The 20353-nt window shown below is 42.0% G+C and overlaps 1 protein-coding gene across 1 annotated transcript; it reads right to left on the bottom strand.

Annotated features, from left to right (window-relative positions):
* Positions 1-799: 799 nt before the first annotated feature.
* Positions 800-19526, bottom strand: LOC133005238 (dihydropyridine-sensitive L-type skeletal muscle calcium channel subunit alpha-1-like). Its single transcript, XM_061074858.1, has 45 exons — positions 19342-19526; positions 17662-17767; positions 14506-14645; positions 14227-14360; positions 13990-14142; positions 13706-13911; positions 13201-13304; positions 12944-13089; positions 12777-12858; positions 12523-12683; positions 12213-12438; positions 11919-12126; positions 11695-11815; positions 11472-11586; positions 11280-11379; positions 11075-11144; positions 10563-10695; positions 10345-10474; positions 10193-10252; positions 9617-9723; positions 9407-9494; positions 8837-8944; positions 8661-8713; positions 8428-8574; positions 7998-8199; positions 7703-7861; positions 7111-7221; positions 6938-7021; positions 6254-6301; positions 5678-5704; positions 5465-5590; positions 5229-5294; positions 5028-5119; positions 4775-4934; positions 4525-4652; positions 4307-4403; positions 3855-3957; positions 3611-3712; positions 3392-3525; positions 2926-3051; positions 2389-2582; positions 2232-2296; positions 1696-1742; positions 1529-1603; positions 800-1111 (listed from the first exon to the last, which is right to left on the bottom strand). Exons 1-45 carry the CDS (start codon positions 19524-19526, stop codon positions 800-802), a joined length of 5541 nt encoding a protein of 1846 aa, XP_060930841.1.
* Positions 19527-20353: the final 827 nt, after the last annotated feature.

Here is a 20353-nt window from a genome sequence, read left to right as displayed (position 1 = left end):
ATTTAAGTAAATGAAAAACAATTGAAAAAACCTAAACACAGCTAGAACATAAGGTTATTATCAATAAAGATGACATTTACTTCTATGTCAAATAAAATAAAAATGTGTCAAAGGTTCCTCATTAAAATCTGCTAAAATCAACTGTGTACAAAACCAGTTGTGAGCAGGAGAAAACTTTGTGATTAAAAGACTAAAAGTCAGCAGGTCCTATGAATCAGAGGACACTGCTTCACAAACCTTTAAATATTTAGCACCAGAGCCCTTAAATAAAGAGTGTGAACTGAAAACTCAGTTGAGCTTTCCGGACCTGGATGCACAGAAACTCAGTGGAGTCTTTTCCCAGCGCCCACACTGGACTTCAGCACAATAAACACGATGTCTGCTCCACACATTCACCGAGTCCCTTCAGTGTCCTACCTCTCTCTCTCCGAGGCTTCAGACACTCAGCTCACTCACATGGCCGTCTTATAAGTCTGTGGAATGGATAACCTCAACAAACAGCTACAAAGAAAGGAGAGCGTCAATCTGTTTGCTCTGAGATAAGTTAGTGTTTTTATTGGTTTCAATAAATCTGAGGTTTAAGAAGATGCTTCATAATCAGATATTGTTTCTCCTTAACTTAGTTAAGTTAAAGCCCCACTTGACAGTATATCAAACCTGGGCCTTTTTTTAGGCCTTGAGTCAGGTTGGTAGATACAGATTGTCACATGGACGTCAAGCTTGGTAAAGTGAGGTAAGGTGGAGCCACCTGCAAGAGTAAAAACCACATGATGACCACGTAGAACTCGAGTGACAGCCTCTAAACTTTAGAGTCGGCCTCTGCCTGCTCATGTACAGAGGGAACCACGGGGATGGGACGTCTCTTCCTCCTCACAGCTGGGTCTGGCTGCCTTGTTGCCTGTTTGGCCACAGATGGGCCAGAAGGAGGTTCAGGGACGGCGCGTCTCTTTTTGACGGAGGTCATGCTGCCGGAGCGTTCGTTCAGGATGCCCCGAGCCATCCCTTCCATCTCAGCCATGGGGATACGCAAGGCATCAGCCATCTCCTGTTTAGAGGCAGACACAAAGTCACCGTCTCTAGCCAGGGAGGCGAGACCGCCCTTCACTAGAGCCTGGAAGACAGAACAATATACAGTATTGGTTTTAATGAATGCAATCTTTTATATTATCTTTCTTAATTTAGTTTTGTCTTGTTCAGTTTTTTATTCCCATGTATTTTGTAAAGCACTTTGTAAACTTGTTAAGATAAGTTTTATTCATGTCTAATTATTATTATTATATTATTATTATTACTCTATTGTAAATCTCTAACTGCTCTTGAACAACTGTTCTGGTTTCAACAAATCTAATCAAAACCTTGAAGGAATAAATGTCATTCAATCCAAGTCTAAACTTAATCTTTGTCGAGGACATAGCAGAGAATAGTGTTTATTATCTCCTATGTTTGACAGATGGGACAATACATTATCAATACATCATATCCTGATGAATAATTATGATTTAACAGTCAGAGCTCTTTCCTCTCTTACCTCGTGGACGAGCTGGTCAGCTGCAGTGTGGGAGCTCTGACTCTGATTGTCACCATAGTTCGGGTCATACGGGAACTGCAAAGAAAAGAACATGCATTCATACATCGTCTGCCTGAGCTGTTCTTCATCATGTACACTGGACGAGTTCCACTTAAATAAAATATTACCTGTGTTCTGTCTGTTCTCACAGGGAAGCTCCAGGAGCGCCTGTTACCTGAACAATAGGGAAAAACGAGGACAATGAAAAGCTGTCTAGAGAATCTATCAAGAGCTGTTGACTGAAAAATTAACCAGGTTGTCGCTTCTCAGTTAAGAGGATTTGCTGCTTTCCTTTGTCCCATGGCATGAAACCGATTATCTTTCAAGATGTCACTCATGGAAAATGGGATGTTTTTCATTGTTTTCTGTTAGTTTATAGACCAAAATGTTGCTCAGTTATTTAAGAACATAAGAAATATTAATACAAAATATATTTGGGGGGCTTAAATCCTGAAAATGTTTAATCTTATCACTTGTTTTGCCAGGTTTCACTGTAAACTAAACCCAACAAAACAGCAAAATCTACTAAATTTACAAAACTACAAAAAAAGCTAAATACAATTCTTCTCTCTTGAAAGTGAGCGAACATTCACTTGGTCTACATCATTATAAATTTCACAGGAATCATAGGAACCCTGTTTCTGTGTCAGACCTCTGCACATACCTGGCTCTGCGTCCTCACTGGGATGGGAAAACTCCACGGGACTGCCCTCTCTTTCATATGAAAAACTGAAAGACAAAAAGAGTGAGCACCCATCAGACACAGACACTCACAGTGAGCAGGTGTCCTCGCTGCAGATGGGAGTGTGTTTGATTCTTACTCTGCGAAGGCGTTGTTGTTAGTGTTGTTCCTCATGGCTGAGGGGTAACCTTCGGTAGTGGGGAAGTCTGGTGGAGACTCAGGTTGGCTGTCGGAGAACTTGAGAGGCCGCTGACTGGTCATCTGTGGGGACTGAGCGTTGGTGGGTTCCGAGGAGAATGAGTCCACCCGGTTACCGAACAGGCCGTGTGTGCGCTGGAAACACCGAGACAAGCACACAATTAGGTACAATCCCATATTAGTTCACATGGTAAATCTCCCCTTTATTTGACTATCAGGCAGAATCAGGACAACATTATGTGGGTTCGATGTGTCGAGCAGGAAAAAAAAAAGAGAACATTTCTGAATGACATTGAGAATATTTAAATATGTGATTTATTTGTTTATGTTTTCACCAATTTCCTAAGGAATCATTAATCGATCAGGAAGATCAGGCATGTATAGGGTACTACTATTTATGTGTGTACAATTTGATTGAACTTCGGTGAAAGTATGCACTCTTCTGTGTGCTGCTTTAGTTTCATAAAGTGGTTTTCACCTGGTAAATTCCCTCTTCTCCAGACTCCTCCATGGCTCTGTCCATCTCGTCCTCATTCTGCAGGTCTCCTGAAATGGTCCTGTGCATCTCTGGAGCGGCCTCTTCATCGATACTCCTCAGCCCCGCCTTGAAAAACACAGAGGATTTGGAGAAATTAAGAGAAGCAGCAAACAGCACCGTGTCCCCAAGGATAAAAAGAAGAAAGAAGAAGTAGGTGAGACATAAGCTGGGCTACACTGGGAGCTCAGTGGAGTGATAATAGCGAGTTTCATACAAGCTTACTAATACAATATTTTATTGATTTGTTTCCATCTAAAGTTTAGAAAGAGAAAAGCAATATGCCTCAACATTTTTGCCAATAGTGCACATACTGCAAAATGTTTAACATCTCTCCTAAATGAGGGATTATCAGTTAATGTGCAGTGATTTACTGTCTGACCCATCTGACCTCACGATGTCTGCTCACCTGGATCTCTGGGCCTGAGGCGTTCTTCTTCGTGGGCCTGTAGCCGTAATACTCCTCTTGCCGCTTCAAGAATTTGCGTAAGCAGTCCTGGAGCAGGAAGGTGGCGTAGAATTTCCCCACAGTCACCTCATCATCTATAACCAGACACATTACAGTGCAATCAGGTTTGATTTTTTTTTTTTTTTTTATAATGCACTGATTCTATTTATTCAGACTCACCTCCTATCGGGGGGATGACTTGGTCTAAGAGTTTCATACTGGTGCGTTTCCAGATTTTCTTTATGATGGCCCTCAGCTCCTCATTGGCCTGCTCGAAATTGCCTGTTCAAAACAATCCAACAAAAGTTTGAATGACAGAACTACAGTCTGTGCATCATGTCGGAGGAAACAAACCATCCATTCATTCCATGCATTCCCAATGGATGGATATGAACTGTATAGGACAGGTTCCGCTGCATTGCACCTTCAGTTTTGATCTTGAGAGCCGTTCTGACCAGAGCAAACAGGGTGGCATTGAAGGTGACCGTGCCGTCACTGTTGAGAGGCATGTTCATACCAACCAGACGCTGCAGACAGACAAAGAAGGAGAAGACAGTACAGAACAGCTGACCTAGTTCAGAGTATTTATCAGGAGAGGAGGTGAACCTGGGAGGACCCCTACTGGAGGTACTATGTACTATTCATATACGTTACATGTATAACACCTAAAACCTGTAATTGATTTGGGATATTCAATCTTATGTCTCTCTTCTTGTGTATATTGTTTTTAATTGTTAATTTGGTCTATTTGCAGTGATTTGACTGACTTTTAAATATTATTATTCAACATTCATGAACTTCCAAACTCTCCCATAGTGGGTAAATTCACTGTAGTACAGTTATAATAAAGCACACTTTAGTTTTGATCGTCTGTACCTTGCACGCAGCTCGATGAGGACAGAACTTGCCAAAGCCCAGTGGAGGCTGGATGCGTCGCAGCAGCGTCACCACATCCAGATGTTTAATTCTCCCACTGTTGGATCCAAGAAACATTTTACAATCATCTCAGGTGGCAGACGTTTTAATCTGACCTAACCATGGGGGTTAACTGAACATGAATTTATTCATTGATCTCAATTTGAGTTCAGGCTCACGTGGCTTCAGGGTCGTATTCAGCCCAGATCTTCTTAAACTCATCCAGATGATGAGGACCGAGCAGGGACCAATCACGGGTCAGGTAGTCAAAGTTATCCATGATGACAGCGACAAACAGGTTGAGGATCTGAAGCAGGTAAAAATAAAACACCTTTCTGAGCTCTTCATGCATCATGATCATGGCTCAACTGTGACACTAAATACTAATTCAGCTTAAAGGTAACTGTTGTGTTAATTGTTGCTCCTCACCAAGAATGCACAGAGACAATAGAAGCTAAGGAAGTAGAAGACAGCGAAGTTGGACCCGCAGGTGAACTCCTCTCCTGGCAGGAAGTCAGACTTAGGGTCACACTTCTTCCCGTACATCGAAGCCATCATGACTTCCTGCCAAGCCTCTCCAGTTGCACATCTGGATTCATAAATGCACAAAAACTACAGTGAGAATTTAGCAGTTTTTTGACGTGCAAACAATAAGCTTTGCACTCTGCTCAGGTGGACTCACCGGAATAACATCAGAACAGCCTGAGGGAATGTCTGGAAGTTGTTGTTGCGGTTGACCTGGGTGCCGTCCACTAAGGCGACCTTTCCGAAGATCTGTAGGGACGTTACAATTGCATCTCAGTGGCAGTCATTCAGAAGCCTATGAACAATCTGCAGATATTTACAATGTTTTCATTCAGGAAATAAATACTGAGGAGAGTACCTGCATCCCGATGACAGCGTAGATAAAGAAAAGCATGATGATGAGCAGCGCTACATGAGGAAGAGCCTGTGGACACACACCAGACGGGTCAGTTAAAGAGAGTTAAAAGTGGAGAGTAAAAATAAACATGAAAATAAAGACAACCATTTAAATTAAAATTTCAAAATAAATAAGAATAAGAATAAAATAAATACAAATAAAACAAAAAGATTAAAAATTAAAAAAGTGTGACCAACCTGGAAGGACTTGATGAAAGTCCAGAGCAGGTTACGGATGCCCTCCGAGCGGTTCAGCAGTTTGACCAGACGCATGACACGGAAGAGTCGGAAGAAGGTGATGGAAACTGAAGCGTTTTCTGAAGCCTGAAGACAAACAAAACAAAAACACTGAAGAATATGACTACGCAGAAAGGAAAACTAGGTTTAAATATTGGGAGAGTTCACTCTTACCGCAATTACTTGCATAGGATTCGTCTCCTGCACAAAGAAGAGGTGGAGACATATTGTACTGTTACACAAGTCAAATTTGATTATAATTGTTGTTATAATAGCATTAATAAGAGGCACATGGCAGACATAGCATTAATCTGTTAAACACTGTTAAGATATTTACAGTTCTAAAGTAGGGTTAATATCAGATATTACAATATTACAAAGCTTCCAGGTCTTAGTTGCTGTAAAATGAGAAAAACAGCTGCAGTTTGTAATGTCATGCGAAATAAAATGAAGAAAAAATACACACACTTTGATATCAGACATATTAACAGTTTTCAGTAATTCAGTCAATATTAATACTGCATGTATAGTATACAGTATTGAGATGTAGCCCTGTTTGTATAAACAGTATGAGCCATACTGGAACACAACATAGCTGGAGGCCTCATCTCACATGGGACATGTTTCACCAGCAGTTTAAACCACAAACGGTTCAGTACAGTATCACCAGGGTTTAGTGGAGAACGCAGTGGTGTGCTCACACAGCAAGGCTCATGCAGCAGTGTAGTGCAGTGCAGATCAGATATTTACAGCACAGCCATGGAGACAGTACAGTCCTCCACTGGAGGCCAGGGCAGTCTGTGGAGGATAGACAGATGAGGAGTGAGATGCGCAGTGGACAGAGGGATTGATGGGGGACAAGAAAAACAGGAGGAGGAGAAATACAGGAGCGAGAAGATGGAACATAAGACATCGGAATTGGCCGTGAGCTCGTGTTTGTGGATGAAAACGATGGAGATGATGCAGTGCAACAGTGACAAGAGAAAACTGCGACTGGCCAGAGAAGACACAGAGTGTGTGTATTATCACTTAAAATAACTGTAAACCTCTAAGCTGATACTGTGCTCTCTCCAAGTGCTCAAACAACACATATAGAATATTAATTTGGTGAACATGAATAACTGTGGGCTTTGTGGAGGAAGCCGGCACGGAGGAGGGTGAGCGTGGGGGGGTGAGGTAGAAATGGCCAACGACAGTACTGACCAGGTGCTGTGAGCTAGTTCTGCTGGCACCAATCAGCTGTTGGGCCACCATTACATGCTTCTGGGTCAGAACATTGAATAAATACATTCAGTCATTTCAAATCAATTCACACTATTGCCGGGGAATGTCTCGTAAGGACAACACAAGGGACTTTCATATACAGCGTCTGTAATGAGAAGCTCATGTCGTGAGAATAGATTAAACACTATGTGCGTTGTCAATCGTACTCACATCGACTTCGCTCAGGATGACATCAACGACGCTACCGATAACAATAACGAAATCAAAGACGTTCCAGGGGTCTCCGAAGTAGCCCTGTGCAGAGGGGCAGACAGCTGGTGAGACAGTGGGACACTAGACTGAGGGGAGGATTTGAAACAACACACAGCAGAGTGAGTGTTTACTCTCGCTTTGAAGGCCATGAGCTTGAGAATCATCTCCACAGTGAAGAGCACGGTGAAGATCAAGTTCAGCATGTCTGACAGCTTGGTCACATGGTCGGACTGGTTACAGTGCTGGTCAGGAGGGAGAGAATATTCATTTCAATATTTGTAAGAGCTTTGTTTTTAGCCACAGGAGACACATTCAAGGACACAGCTTTGGCCGTCGTCAGACTCTTAAGTCCCAATTAACTTGGTGTGTAGCATGTTAGGGTAATTCATATAAATCATGGCCATCTGACACAAATCAGAGTTATGATGATAAACTTGGAGTATCCTTTAAAAATAAATAAATCAGAGCCATGTTGAATGTTAGAAAAATTTAATCTCATCTCATTTAAATATTAAGTAGTTTCGGATTTACTGGAAAGTTGTACTGTCCCATTTTTCACATTTGTCTTCAAACTTACACATTTGAATCAATCAAATTATGCAACAAACACAGTAACATTTTCATTAAGTCAAATAAACAATTCTGCCCACACTGAACATTGTTTGTCAACAACCTCAATACAATGAGTGATTTTAAACTGTGACGTAAAAAAGATTGAAATACCTGCATCCCCAGACACAAGGTGTTGAGCATGATTAGGAAGAACATGAGATACTCAAAGTAGCAGGAGGTGACGATGTACCAGACCCTGTACTGGTAGGGGTTTTTGGGGATGTAGCACCTCAGAGGACGAGCCTTCAGGGCGTACTGCACACACTGACGCTGAAGAGGGACACAGCACAGACAAAAGGTGAGTTAAAAATAAAACAATTAACCAATCTATCTTTGAGGAGCATGTTTAGATTTTTACTGGACTCTGTCACTGTCCATGGCTTCACCTCCGACTGTCTCATTGTACCTGGTTCTTGTCCAGCTCACAGTTCTTATACTCCTGCTCGCCCTGCTCCTGGAAGGTGACGATGACGAAGCCCACGAAGATGTTCATCATGAAGAAGGCGATGAGGATGATGTAGACGATGAAGAAGATGGACACGTCCACGCGGTTGTTGAAGACGGGACCCATGTCCTCTGCGTCTGAATCGATGGCTCTGTACAACAGTCTGGGGACACATGGGGTAATGTTGAGGGTGAGGAAGTTGTGAAAGCTCAAAGATCAGACATGCATCAGGATAATCTCTGCAGATGAAATATATAAATCATCAAAAAGGATCTATTGGCTCCTTTTCAATCCCGACATCTCAATATCCACAGGACAACATATTCTAACTTTATCAAAATAGTCCCATTGAACAGACAATTAGTTAAATCAAAATGTAACTTTGGCTTACTTTGGCCAGCCCTCAAATGTGGAGACAGTGAAGAGAGCCAGCATGCCGTTGAGCACATTGTCAAAGTTGAAGTCACTGTTGAGCCACTGTCTCTCAGCCAGCACTGTGTCCTGCAGGGAATTCTCCATGGGCTTCAAGAAGGATCCCCTGAGGGCACACATAGCGAAGGGTCACTCCAAAATAGCGTTGTGCTTTTGATGGATTATTAATATCCGAGGAGATGTGCGACTTACTGGCATTCCTCCCCGGTCATTTTGGACGGGTCTGTGCAGCTGTAGAACTTACCCTGAGGGGGGGAAGGATTAGTGGCTTGTTTAATACACACGCAGTCAGGCCTCTTTACTTATAGTACATCTATCTGGAAATGTGATATTTTACAATTACATTCCATATCTGGTGTCAAACCAACCTTAAAGAGTTGTACCCCGATACAGGCAAACATGAAATTCAACAGCATGGTGACCAGGACGATGTTTCCGATGGTTTTGATGGCGACAAACACGCACTGGACAACATGCTGTCGACACAGACCAACAAACACTACAATGATTAGTACTATACAAAGGTACTTAAATTTCCTGCTACTCTATACTTCTACTCCATTACATTTAAAGAGAGAATATTGCCCTTTTTACTACAATTCATTCATCTCAGGTCTATCAATATATAGTTACTTTTCTGTTCAAGATTTTTTTTGATAATCTATAAAATACCAGTGATTATTAACAATTAAACCACTGGTGCAAATCAGTTTGGCACCAGTTGGTCCAATGGTATTAATGAAATAAAAGAACTTTATCAATTGCATTATTATATTTCTGCAGAACACACATTTAAGACCTTTTATAATCTCAATACATTTAAACTTTAACTATGTCCTCATTGCTATTTTGGTATTTGTGTTTAAGTAAAGGATTTGAAAACATCTTGCACCCAGGATATATAGACACCTTCTTATATGAATCCTTCTTGCATGTACCTTTAAGCCTTTAGCTCGGTTGATGGCCCTGAGAGGCCTGAGCACCCTCAACACCCTGAGAATCTTCACCACAGAGATGGCACTGGATCTGCAGGTAACACATGACAAAACATAGTTTTGATATGCATGTTTAAAAAAAAAACAAAAAAAGATAAATGTTTGGAAAGAAGGTATCAATGGTAATGATCCATATCTAATGTGGTCACTCACTCCATTCCCATAGACAGCAGGGAGACTGACACCACAAGCAGATCCAGGATGTTGAAGGAGTTACGGCAGAAAGAGCCTGTGTGCATGAAGGCTCCGTACACTGTCATCTGTCAGTCACATACATCACAGTTACACAAATGAACACTGAGGCAAAATGATCTGTGTTTAAACTTTCATTTCAAAAAGAGAAAAATATGTGTTGTAATAAATGTCATAAACTTTCCACAGGTACTGACATTAAATCACTGAATTAAGTATTTACCATTCAGCATATCTATGAAGTAATATAGTTATAATAATAACCTTTACTTATATAGCACTGTTACAATGTGACAAAGTGATTTACATGAGAAAATGCCTAAAGCCCTAAATGCCTAGTAATCATTCATGCACTGCAGAAGGGTAGGTAAATTGGAAATTACTCATGTTGTTTCAACATTGTCGAATAAAGAATATATAAAAAAACATCACCTGCTTCAGCAAATATATGATTATCTGTTATTTGGTATCTCGAGGACTGAAATAAGACATTCAGTAAGATGAAAGATACAGCACATGACTGTCAGCTGTATTTACCTTGAGCACAATCTCAATGGTGAACACGGTTGTGAAGACGATGTCAGCATAGGCCAAGATCTGGAAGAAAAACACAGACAGCCGGATTGTTATCGAACGCGGCCTTCCCTCAAAAGTTACTGTCTGTTGTGTCATGCTGGATCTGACTTCACCTTGTTTCTGTAGGACTTGGGATCGATGGGGTCCTCAGCTGCCAGGGAGATGGAGGACAGCAGGATGAACAGGAGGATCAAGTTGGTGAAGGACGAGGCGTTGATGATCTTGTAGCACAACTTCCGGAACCTGGATACCAGCGAGGAGCCCGACGTCAGCACACACATATCGTTTATTATAATGTTCAATATATTTATAAGGACAGTCGGGTTCTCACTTGTTCTGAGGGCCAAAGATGAAAAAGGAGCTGGCTTCAGGCAATGGAACCGCTTCTTCTTTCAGCTGCAGGTCGGCCATCGGTCGGGGCCGAGGGCTGAGGGGGATCGCGGGCTCTTCCTCCTCGTCATCACCTACCAAGTGAAAGAAAGCAGGTTCAAAATTCTCTACTTATTTGTGGTTTTCATGTTACAGAATCAAAGAGAATTGAGGGTGAAAAAAACTACTGTCGATTCTACCTGTACTGAATGACATAGTGGGCTTTATATGGTCGTCACCAGAGCAGTGTGAAAATAGCCTGACTTTAGCCTTTGCTTTATACTCAGCTCAGGGAATTGCCTGAGTCTAATTATAATGAAGGGTTACTATACTTGTACTGTAACATCGCCAAGACAGCAGCACTGGTAAACAGCCAGTGTAATGAATACAATTCCCTGTCATCAGTAAACCCCCGCTGCTGTGACTGCCCTGCTGAAAGACGGAGGCGGGAGATGCAGGAGAAGTGGAGGTTACCTGGGAAGTCGGCAGGTGGGAATGGGTCTTTCACTTCATTGACGTTGGACTCAAATTCATCAATTTTGAGCTGAAAAAACAACAAAAACAATCATATGCCCATTGTATATATATACCTACTGTTTGTATGTCTTCGTATGCACTAAATTAATGTCAGTATCTAAGAATAGATATGTGATATAACACCAGTAAAACAAACACTAACCTTGGCTGTGGTGGGCATGCACTCTGTCTTGGCTCTCTGCTCTGCCAGTTTCTTAGCAATCCGCTCCCTCTCCTCATCATTCTTGTCAGGCATTTTGGACCTGGAGGCCAAGCGGGGAAAGAAATAGAATACAGCTGAGCAATGAGTCGACAGAGCAGATAATCTCAGCCGGGTTAACCTCCCTTTATTCACCTTTGTAACTTCCTCTTCAACTTCTCCTCTGCCTTTTCTTTCTGAGCCGACGTCAGACTCTCAGCCTCTGCCAGGTTGTCGACGGCGATGGCCAAGAAGACATTGAGGAGGATATCTAATTTCCGCAAAGCTCAGGAAAACTAAATCTTTGGGGTTTTTGTTGACATGATCGCTACGTATAAAATGTGTATCACGTCACATTGTGAGTGCGCGTGAAGGATACAGTTTCCACAGACAAAGAGGAAGATGAAGTAGATGGAGACCAGGATGCCGGGGATGGCAGGCCCTCCATAGGCCATGATGCCGTTATACATGATGGTGGTCCATTCCTCTCCTGTGAGGATCTGAGACATTTAGACAATAACTTTCTATCCCATCACAAAATCAAAGGAAACCTTGCTGAGAGTTTAAAAATTAGCAGATAGGAATCAACGTCTATAGCCTCACCTGGAACACACTGATGAGGGCTTGAGGGAAATTGTCAAAGTTACTGCGACTGGGTCTGCTGTAGGTAAAGTTGAATTTCCCCCCAAACACCTGCATGCCGAGGAGCGAGAAGATGACGATGAAGAGGAAGAGGAGGAGGAGCAGGGAGGCAATGGAGCGGACGGAGTTGAGGAGGGAGGCCACAAGATTACTCAGAGGGGTCCAGTACCTGCAAAGCAGTTTAGAGACGTTAAATGACGATAGAAAACACTGTGACTTATTGAATTGAATGCAACATGATGCTTTGGACTTTACTTTGTGACTTTAAGGATCCTCAGCAGCCGAATACACCTGAGTACCGAGAAACCCAGAGGGGCCACGGATCCTACAGACATCATTATCATCTCCAGGATGCCGCAGAGCACGACGAAGAAGTCAAAGCGGTTAAACAGAGACATGAAGTAGGCTCTAGGACCCAGCGCATACATCTTCAAAAACATCTCGATGACAAACAGCACCAGCAGCACACGACTGGCAACATCTGTCGAGACGAGAGGAGAGAGAATGGATGAAGCCAAGAGGAAAATAATTGATGTAAAAACAAATAGGCATGTTAATAATTAACCTTGTAGGGCAGTGAGATTTTCCGACTGGTGGTGGAACTCGGTCGCTATGGTCAGGGTGTTGAGTAAAACAAGGAACATCACCAACCAGTAAAAGCCTCTGGTTTTCACATACACCAGGCACTTCATCCTGAAGAAGCGATTCCAGCGACGGGCCAAGCGGCTAAACACAAAAATAACCCCCAGGGCTCACTGTGACAAACTGCTGGTGATATTACATGTCAACATTTACACATTTACAAAGCAGCCGACTCACTAATAGTAGATGACTCGACTCTTGCCTTCCAGGCCATACAGGCTGTCTGCGTCAGAGTCCCCGTTGGTCAAAGGCAGCAGACCTGACAAGGACGAGAGAGAAGAACTGTTGGAATTCAATCGAATTGCTGCGTGGGATGGGAGCTGAGCAGGTTCGCAGTTGCTCACCTTTGCCCTCGCGATCGGCATCCAGGATCTCAGCGTGAGTGATCCACTCCATGTAGCCATGCAGGTCTTCATCCAGCTGCTGACGCTCTCGCATTTCCTGAAACTCTCCACGCGACCTCGCCTTCTCTCTCTCTTTGGTAAACTCTCTGAGATGTGAGACGAGGAAGAGTTAAACAGGAGAAAATACTCGTTGTTTGTTTGAGGAAAGAAGCAAAAATGCTGAAGGTAAGAATGACAAAAGATAAAAGTCTTCTCACCCGCTGAGCACACCCAGAACCAGATTGAGCATGAAGAAGGAACCAATCAGGATGAGGGGAACAAAGTAGACCCAGGGCCATTCGTATCCTATGGCATCATTGACCTGAGGGAAAACTCTGCGTCAGCCACACACGCTGTCATCTGTTGGGTTTACTTAATAGACTTTTTTTAAGAATATTTAATAAATAAATAGTTATTGATCTGTATTCTTACAGTACTTCCCTAGTCTCAATGAACACTAAAAGCTCTTAATATTACAGTTTGGTCCCTTATCCGCTAACACACACATTCATACAGTGGATGTGTGTGCAGCACTTTCTCTATCATACATCACTGCTGGCACAGAGAAAACACGGAGAATTGGAGCTCAAGGACATGTCTTGCCCAAGGACACTTCGGCATGAGGAATTAGGGCAAAAGGGGCTCAAACTATTGACCTAATCGTTAGTTGAAGTTCCGCTCTACCTCTTAAGACCGGCAGTTCATGTTAGAGCAGTCACTAACCCAGTAGAGCACTTTGGTCCATCCCTCCATCGTGATACACTGGTAGACAGTCAACATGGCAAAACCAATGTTGTCGAAGTGGGTGATGCCATTGTTGGGACCTTCCCAGCCTGGCCGACACTCCGTGCCGTTGATGAGGCAACGGCGTCCGTTACCGGCCTGAGCGCACGGAGCAGGCAGCTCAGCCTCTGCTGTAGCTAAGATACCTGCAGGCCAACGAAAAGAGATCAGTACAACATAATGTACGACTTCAACTGTGTCTGATTATGACCTTTAAGACATACTTGTGCCAGTGTAGTAACAGGTCTTATGCATTTTGCACTTGAAGAGCTCCAGGCCCATGATGGCATAGATGGTGACCAGTAAAAAGACGAGCAGGGCGATGTGCAGCAGAGGCAGCATAGCCTTGAGGATGGAGTTCATCACCACCTGCAGGCCTGAGAGGGAACAGTACAACCAAAACATTACAATACTGTTTTAAGATTTGGTGGTAGAGACTCAAAATGGGCCGAACACCTTACTGGGGACTCCAGAGACGAGGCGCAGGGGTCGCAGCACTCTGAAGGCTCTCAGTGCCTTCATGTCAAACCCCCCACCCTTCTCCACTGGAATGTCGATTATCATATGGATCGTATCCAAAGCAAAGGTGAAGAGTCTGTGTGGGAAAAAAGGTGACATTCAGCAAATACTACTGAAGACTGGATACAAAATTTAGCATGTCTGCATATCAACACAATTCAAAGTTTTGCAAGATTCTTTGGCAGCAGAGATGTCGGCCTGCAGCACAGCATCCATCTTACCCCATGAAGACGATGACAAAGTCCAATATGTTCCAACAGTTCCGTAAATAGGCGCCTTCGTGGAAAAAGAGCCCGTACGCCACTATCTTCAGAAAGCACTCTAATGTGAAGACGATCATGAAGATATACTCCAAACTCTCCTGCAGAAAGACATTTAGAAACCAGGGAATGACATTTCGTAAAGCTCACAACCCTCAGGTTACATTCTCTGGAATGACTGTAGTTAACGTTCTTGTTAAAAATCCTCACTTACACACCACTCATCTGCTTATCATTTGATTTTCCATTATTTGCCTATAACTGTGAATCTAAAATAATTTGTATAGTTAGTTTTTGTGCGTGTGATTATTTCAGACAGTATTTGACTGCTTGAAGTCGTTGTCAATGAGGGCAATCCCAGAGAGCCTCTCTAGTGTAAATAAAGTTGAAATGCTCTGAAAGCCGGTCATGACCTCACACAGTTTAAACAAATCTGTGGCTCATGACTGATGAATTAACCTATTTTAGCCAGAATTTATCAAGAAGAAGCTTCGACATAGAGAAATCCTGACCTAAAGTAACAGACATATATTATGCTTTACCAGATGCATTTTAGGAGGGTTTAATAAAAGCATATATTAGTTAATCTGGCCTGAATCTGTGTCTTTATCGTAAATGTCGATTGTTTTCGGGGCCATCAGCAGACTGACACAGTTCCTTGATATGTCAGAGTCGAATTATTTGGCCATTTTTCTAAAAACTTATCTGCTTCATTACTTCTGCTAAGGGGGATATTTTTTTTTCTGCAGTCATTTGTTTTTTTGGTTAGCTATCAGGATTTGAAATTCCTCAAAACGATTTTCCATTAAATATTGTAGAAATCCAAGGAAGGAACCATCAACTTTTGGTGCGGATCCGGATCAGGGGGCGGGTGCAGATGGATATGAGATAAGGCGTTTTTCTGCATTTTTGTTGATTTCTAAGAGAATAATTCATGGATTTTGATTTAAAAAAAATTCTTGCATGTTTACGGGACTGATATTTATGAGTGTGTGAAATTTCCTCCAGATCCAAATGAATGTGGTGTCATCAGGGGACTGTCGGGCCTTGATGGAGGTATGCGCTCTACTGAGTGAAAATCCAGGTGTTGATGTGCAATACAAATATTGTCGGAGAAGAAGGGATGATGTGAGATGAGTACGATGGAGCTCAGAGGGATTTTAGCCCCAGCAGAGTTCTTTTGAGAAAAAGTTATAAATTATAAATGAAATGCTGTTTATTTCCCTTTGATCCTTTCAGGTCAATAATATCGGGTTGAAACAGCCGGCAGCAGCCCCCAAGCCCCTGGTCAATAACAACCTACAAGGCCACAGCTGCACATGCATTGACAATAGTGCGTGCATTTATAAACAAAATAAATGTAGAGCAACAAGTAAGGCTGTGCTTCTATATACTGCAGTGTACACTGTTACAAACCATGAGTGCAGTTATATGAGACTCCATTTGCTGATTATCATGCATTGGCTGTGATGACGCTGTGGGGCCGACCTACTTCCAACAGCACCAGTGGTGGTGTGGTGTAGTTGTCGGGGTGTAGGGGGGTATATAGTTTGACTAGCTCCTCTTACATTGCTCACCTCTGAAGAATGGCACTCTGCCGTGAGAAGTATTTGGCAAGAGGGCCAAAGTAAAGATATCGAAGAGATGGGGTGAGCTTCAGGTTCAGGTGCCTGATAACTCAATGAATTTGGCCGCAGTGTCGGTCAATTGGTCAAACAAGGTTTATATGAGCTTTGACCGGGTGATTTGATGGAGTTGATTGAACGTGTGGAGGATTTTGTGAGGCGGCTGTATATTGACACTTAAAACCAGATGTCACGGCCTCTCAGAGACACAGATCCACAAATCAATACTCTCGCAACGAGCCTCCTCAAATCCATAACAACTGTATCAATACTATGTCAAATATCCAGAGAATGGCAAGATATGTCCAGTGTGGAGCAAAGGTTCATCTTTTGCTCTCAAAGGCACTTTCATTCTCCCCAAATGCAGCTCCATCGATTGTATAATTCAGTCTGAGACCTGTAATACATAATACACAGGCTCCCAGCAATGTGAACACATATGAGATTCAAATATAACAACGCCTGAGAAAACAAAAGCTTTCAGGGGACAAATTTAAAATAAGAGGAGTCATGGAAATTTTACAGACGAAACTTGAAGTCCTCCTCTGGTACCTTTTAATTTAGCTCAGGAAACCAAACTGGATGTAATGTCATTTTGTTGAAGCCATTTAAAGGTCAATTTTCATGACAAACCTTGAGAGTATGTAATTATGAGGAACAAGACATTTAAGTCTGTAATAAGATGCTGGATTATACGTTACTTCAAATACATGTTTCTGTGATTATCAGTGTAAAAATGCCATGTGAACGGTCAACTCAGATATAATAAGTTTTAAAGGACTGTGTATCTCTGTCACAATTAACCGTTTGAGACATGACAGCCCAGCTTAGTATTCTGTCATTGTTATCCATGTAGCTGAAAACATCATATATTACGTTACAAATTAAAGCAAGTTCTGATCAGTTTAACCAATCACACGCTTCGTTGTGCAAAAGTTCCACTGCACACAAATGAGACTCCAAATAAACAACTGACTTGTGTTTGAAGGCATTTGAATTGATTCTGGCACTGAGACCTGTAGTGTCCATTTCAGACACAGAGCAATCTGACCTTGCTTGATTTGAACACATGAAATCATTGGAAAAAACACTGGATTCTTTAGAAATCAGAGACTATGAGTGAAATATTGAGTTTCAATTCCCATAGTTTTAAACCTTTGTGGTTAAATAACTTTTTTTTTAAACTTGCCTCACATCGCATTTTATATTTATGTATTTTTTGTATCTCCCCCAATTGCTGTGCAGCACTATGGTCAACGTCTGTGGTTTTAAGTCTGGCTTTACAAATAAATTGGCTTGTCTTTTTAAACGTTATTTAAACATAAGATGTAGTATTTTTAAGCTTCTGCTTATCATTTCATTATTGTTCATCTTATTGTTATTGTTATTATGAGTTCATATTTATATATAATCACAAATAAATATCACTTTTCTCGTCATGGGCATGATACATATCTGTAAGAAGGGGTGAAAGGATCATATTTATACTCACCAAGTTTTCGTTGGTGTTATTACTATCTTCTTCAGGCATGGGCAGGAACACAGCCAGAGCAATACAGTTTGCAAAGATGGTCAATAAGATGATGTACTCAAAGGTTCTGGATGTGGAGGTTCAGGATCATAACAATAACAAATGAAGGGGACTGGTAAAATCCCACTTAACTCCAATAAGAAATATTACAAAAGAGGATACAGTTTACCTGGAAATGACCCATAATGCTAATATTGGAGTGAAAATGGAAGGACGAGAATTATTCTTAGAAACGTTATCTGTGTGATTTGCTCTGTAATTTTTTCTTGATGTAAAGTAACAACACATATCCTGCTGACACTGATCAGTGGCTCTAAATGCTGCCTGAAACCTCATCCCTAACTGGGCCAGCAAAGCTGTCACAGTAAATGTAATCCTGTCCATCGTGCTGCTTCATTCCCGTCCATAGGGGGCTCTCTGAGTGAATTCCCCTGCCAGGTCAGCATCATGTCTGGGTGTGATGCCGCGGGACAGCTGCAGAGCCCAAGAATATGACCGAACCATTTTAACACTCACTGCTCATCAGGAACAAAACTCTTTGGTTATTCTGTGAGCTAGTTATTGATTCTTATGTCTGCGAGCAGTATTTTTTAAATACTATGAGTAGAACTTCAGGAGGTTTTTGTAGATAATTTTACTGTAATTACAGCACTAGTCTTGCATTACAGGATCCCATACCAAAGTGATTCAACTGTGGCAGTAAAAAACTCATGACCTGGTTGAGCGTATGGACATTCCACTGTAACTGTTCAGGAACTATTTAAACAACAATGATATTTTCACTGATGAGCTTTCAATCTGTCGTTGATCTATTTAAAGTGTGAACATATGGCGTTTGTCATTGAAAAAATACGATCAACTGAATCTATTTTGGAAAAGAAATGTGTATAATCCAGGAATGGACTTCATGCTAAAACAGGAAACCCCCTAACATCACTCTGTAGCCTGCCTTGTCTTCATGTGTTAGGCCTCACAGCAATGCAGAGCAACTATCTCCACATTAAAACCATGTCATCTGGTCAGGACCCTTGAGAGGCAGCTTGATTAATAGTTTTTGCACGCTCGACGTAAATAGATTAGCTCAGGAAACTCCACAGGAGAAAATACAAGCTTGACTTTGACGCAGGTCCGGCCAAATACATGGCAAAAGTGACTTGGCTTCATCACGCTCATGGCACGTAAACCACACAGCTGATAGTTCACTGCCATGTAGACACATTATTTCTGTCAATCCTGGTTGTCAGTGTTCCTGACCACAACACAACATTGTGTGATAACTGTACAAAACCTTGAATACTGTATAATCACAATAGTAACATTTAAATAGTATTTATTGTACAAGACTGAATAATGATATTGAGTTTAATTGGTATATTTTAAATAAACATCGACTAAAGCAGTCAGACTGTTGTGATTGTTTGTGTGGTCCAGGTATAATTTAGGTTGCAGTGACCTAAATGTGTTGACAGTCATATAATGGGGCCAAAAAGAAAGACTCATTATGTAAATCACGAAATACAGTACAGTAGGGTTAATGTTGTGGTAAGGGTTATGGTTAGGCAAGTAGTGGTTATTGATAAGGTTAGAATTTCACCCCAGCAAATGTCTGAGTGTGTTTGTGTGTGGAAGATAAAAGGATACTTCCACTCTACGATGTTAATGCAGGCCTTGCGGAAGGGATTCTTGAGGCCGAAGATGAAGAGGGTTCTCGCCGGTCGAGGGTTGCCCCCCGTGGCCTGCAGCTTCTTCAGCTTCTCCCTCTGCTTCCGCTTCAGCTCCTCTTCGTTCATGATGACCGGCTTGGCGGCCTCTCCGTTAGACGCCATCCTGGTGATTCCACCTGAGATAATCTCCCACTCCTCGAGAAATGAGTCCTCTCACAGTATAATCCCAAAAGTGAGGCCCGCTATAACTCCCTGATGTGAAGGCCCGTGGGCTCCTGGCCTGCGAATCCTGTGTGCAGTCCTCCACCGACCTCTCTCCCCCTCTACTCCTCCAGACAAGGGGGAAATAACAGGGGCTCAGGGTGGCTGGAGGAGCAGTTGCTCCTGCGGCAGGTTAAATTTAGACTGTGAACCACTGACAGGCCATGCTTGGGGATGGTCATGAGGGCGGGGTGGGTAAAAGGTGGAAGAAGAGAGTAGATGGGATCAAAGGGGGTTGGGGCAGAGCAGCACTGGCAGGCGAGAGCACAAAGGGGAGGACAGACAGTTTGGGAGTCTCACAGACGCAGAATACCCCCACCAGCCTCCATTTCAAAACATATTGAGCCCTCAACATACTGTTCTGTGGTTAAACCTTAAACTGTGAAATTAAAGTGAGTTTAAAAAAAATATATATATTATTATTTTAAATTTTATTCTATTTTACTTGATCCATAATTTTTTTAATTTAATTTAATTTAATTATAATTTTTTATTATTTAAAAAAATATATATCTTGTTGTGATGACACTTCAATTTGTAGTTGATCTGATGAAATCCCTGAGACAAGTTTGTCAAAGTAAAAATGTGGGAAATGGCCAAATTGACCACTAAGTCCAAAATTGTCCACTTCCTGTTGTCTTTTTCATAATTTACTGAGAGACTTTTTTGTTCATCTGGTTATGATACACAACTGTCCTCATTTTCGCCCCCAAAAAAGCCCCAAAAGG

Source organism: Limanda limanda, chromosome 7 (assembly GCF_963576545.1).
Source record: "Limanda limanda chromosome 7, fLimLim1.1, whole genome shotgun sequence".
Lineage (NCBI taxonomy): Eukaryota > Metazoa > Chordata > Actinopteri > Pleuronectiformes > Pleuronectidae > Limanda > Limanda limanda.
Note: the sequence above shows the minus strand (reverse complement) of the source record. Positions and strands in the feature narration are given on the sequence as shown.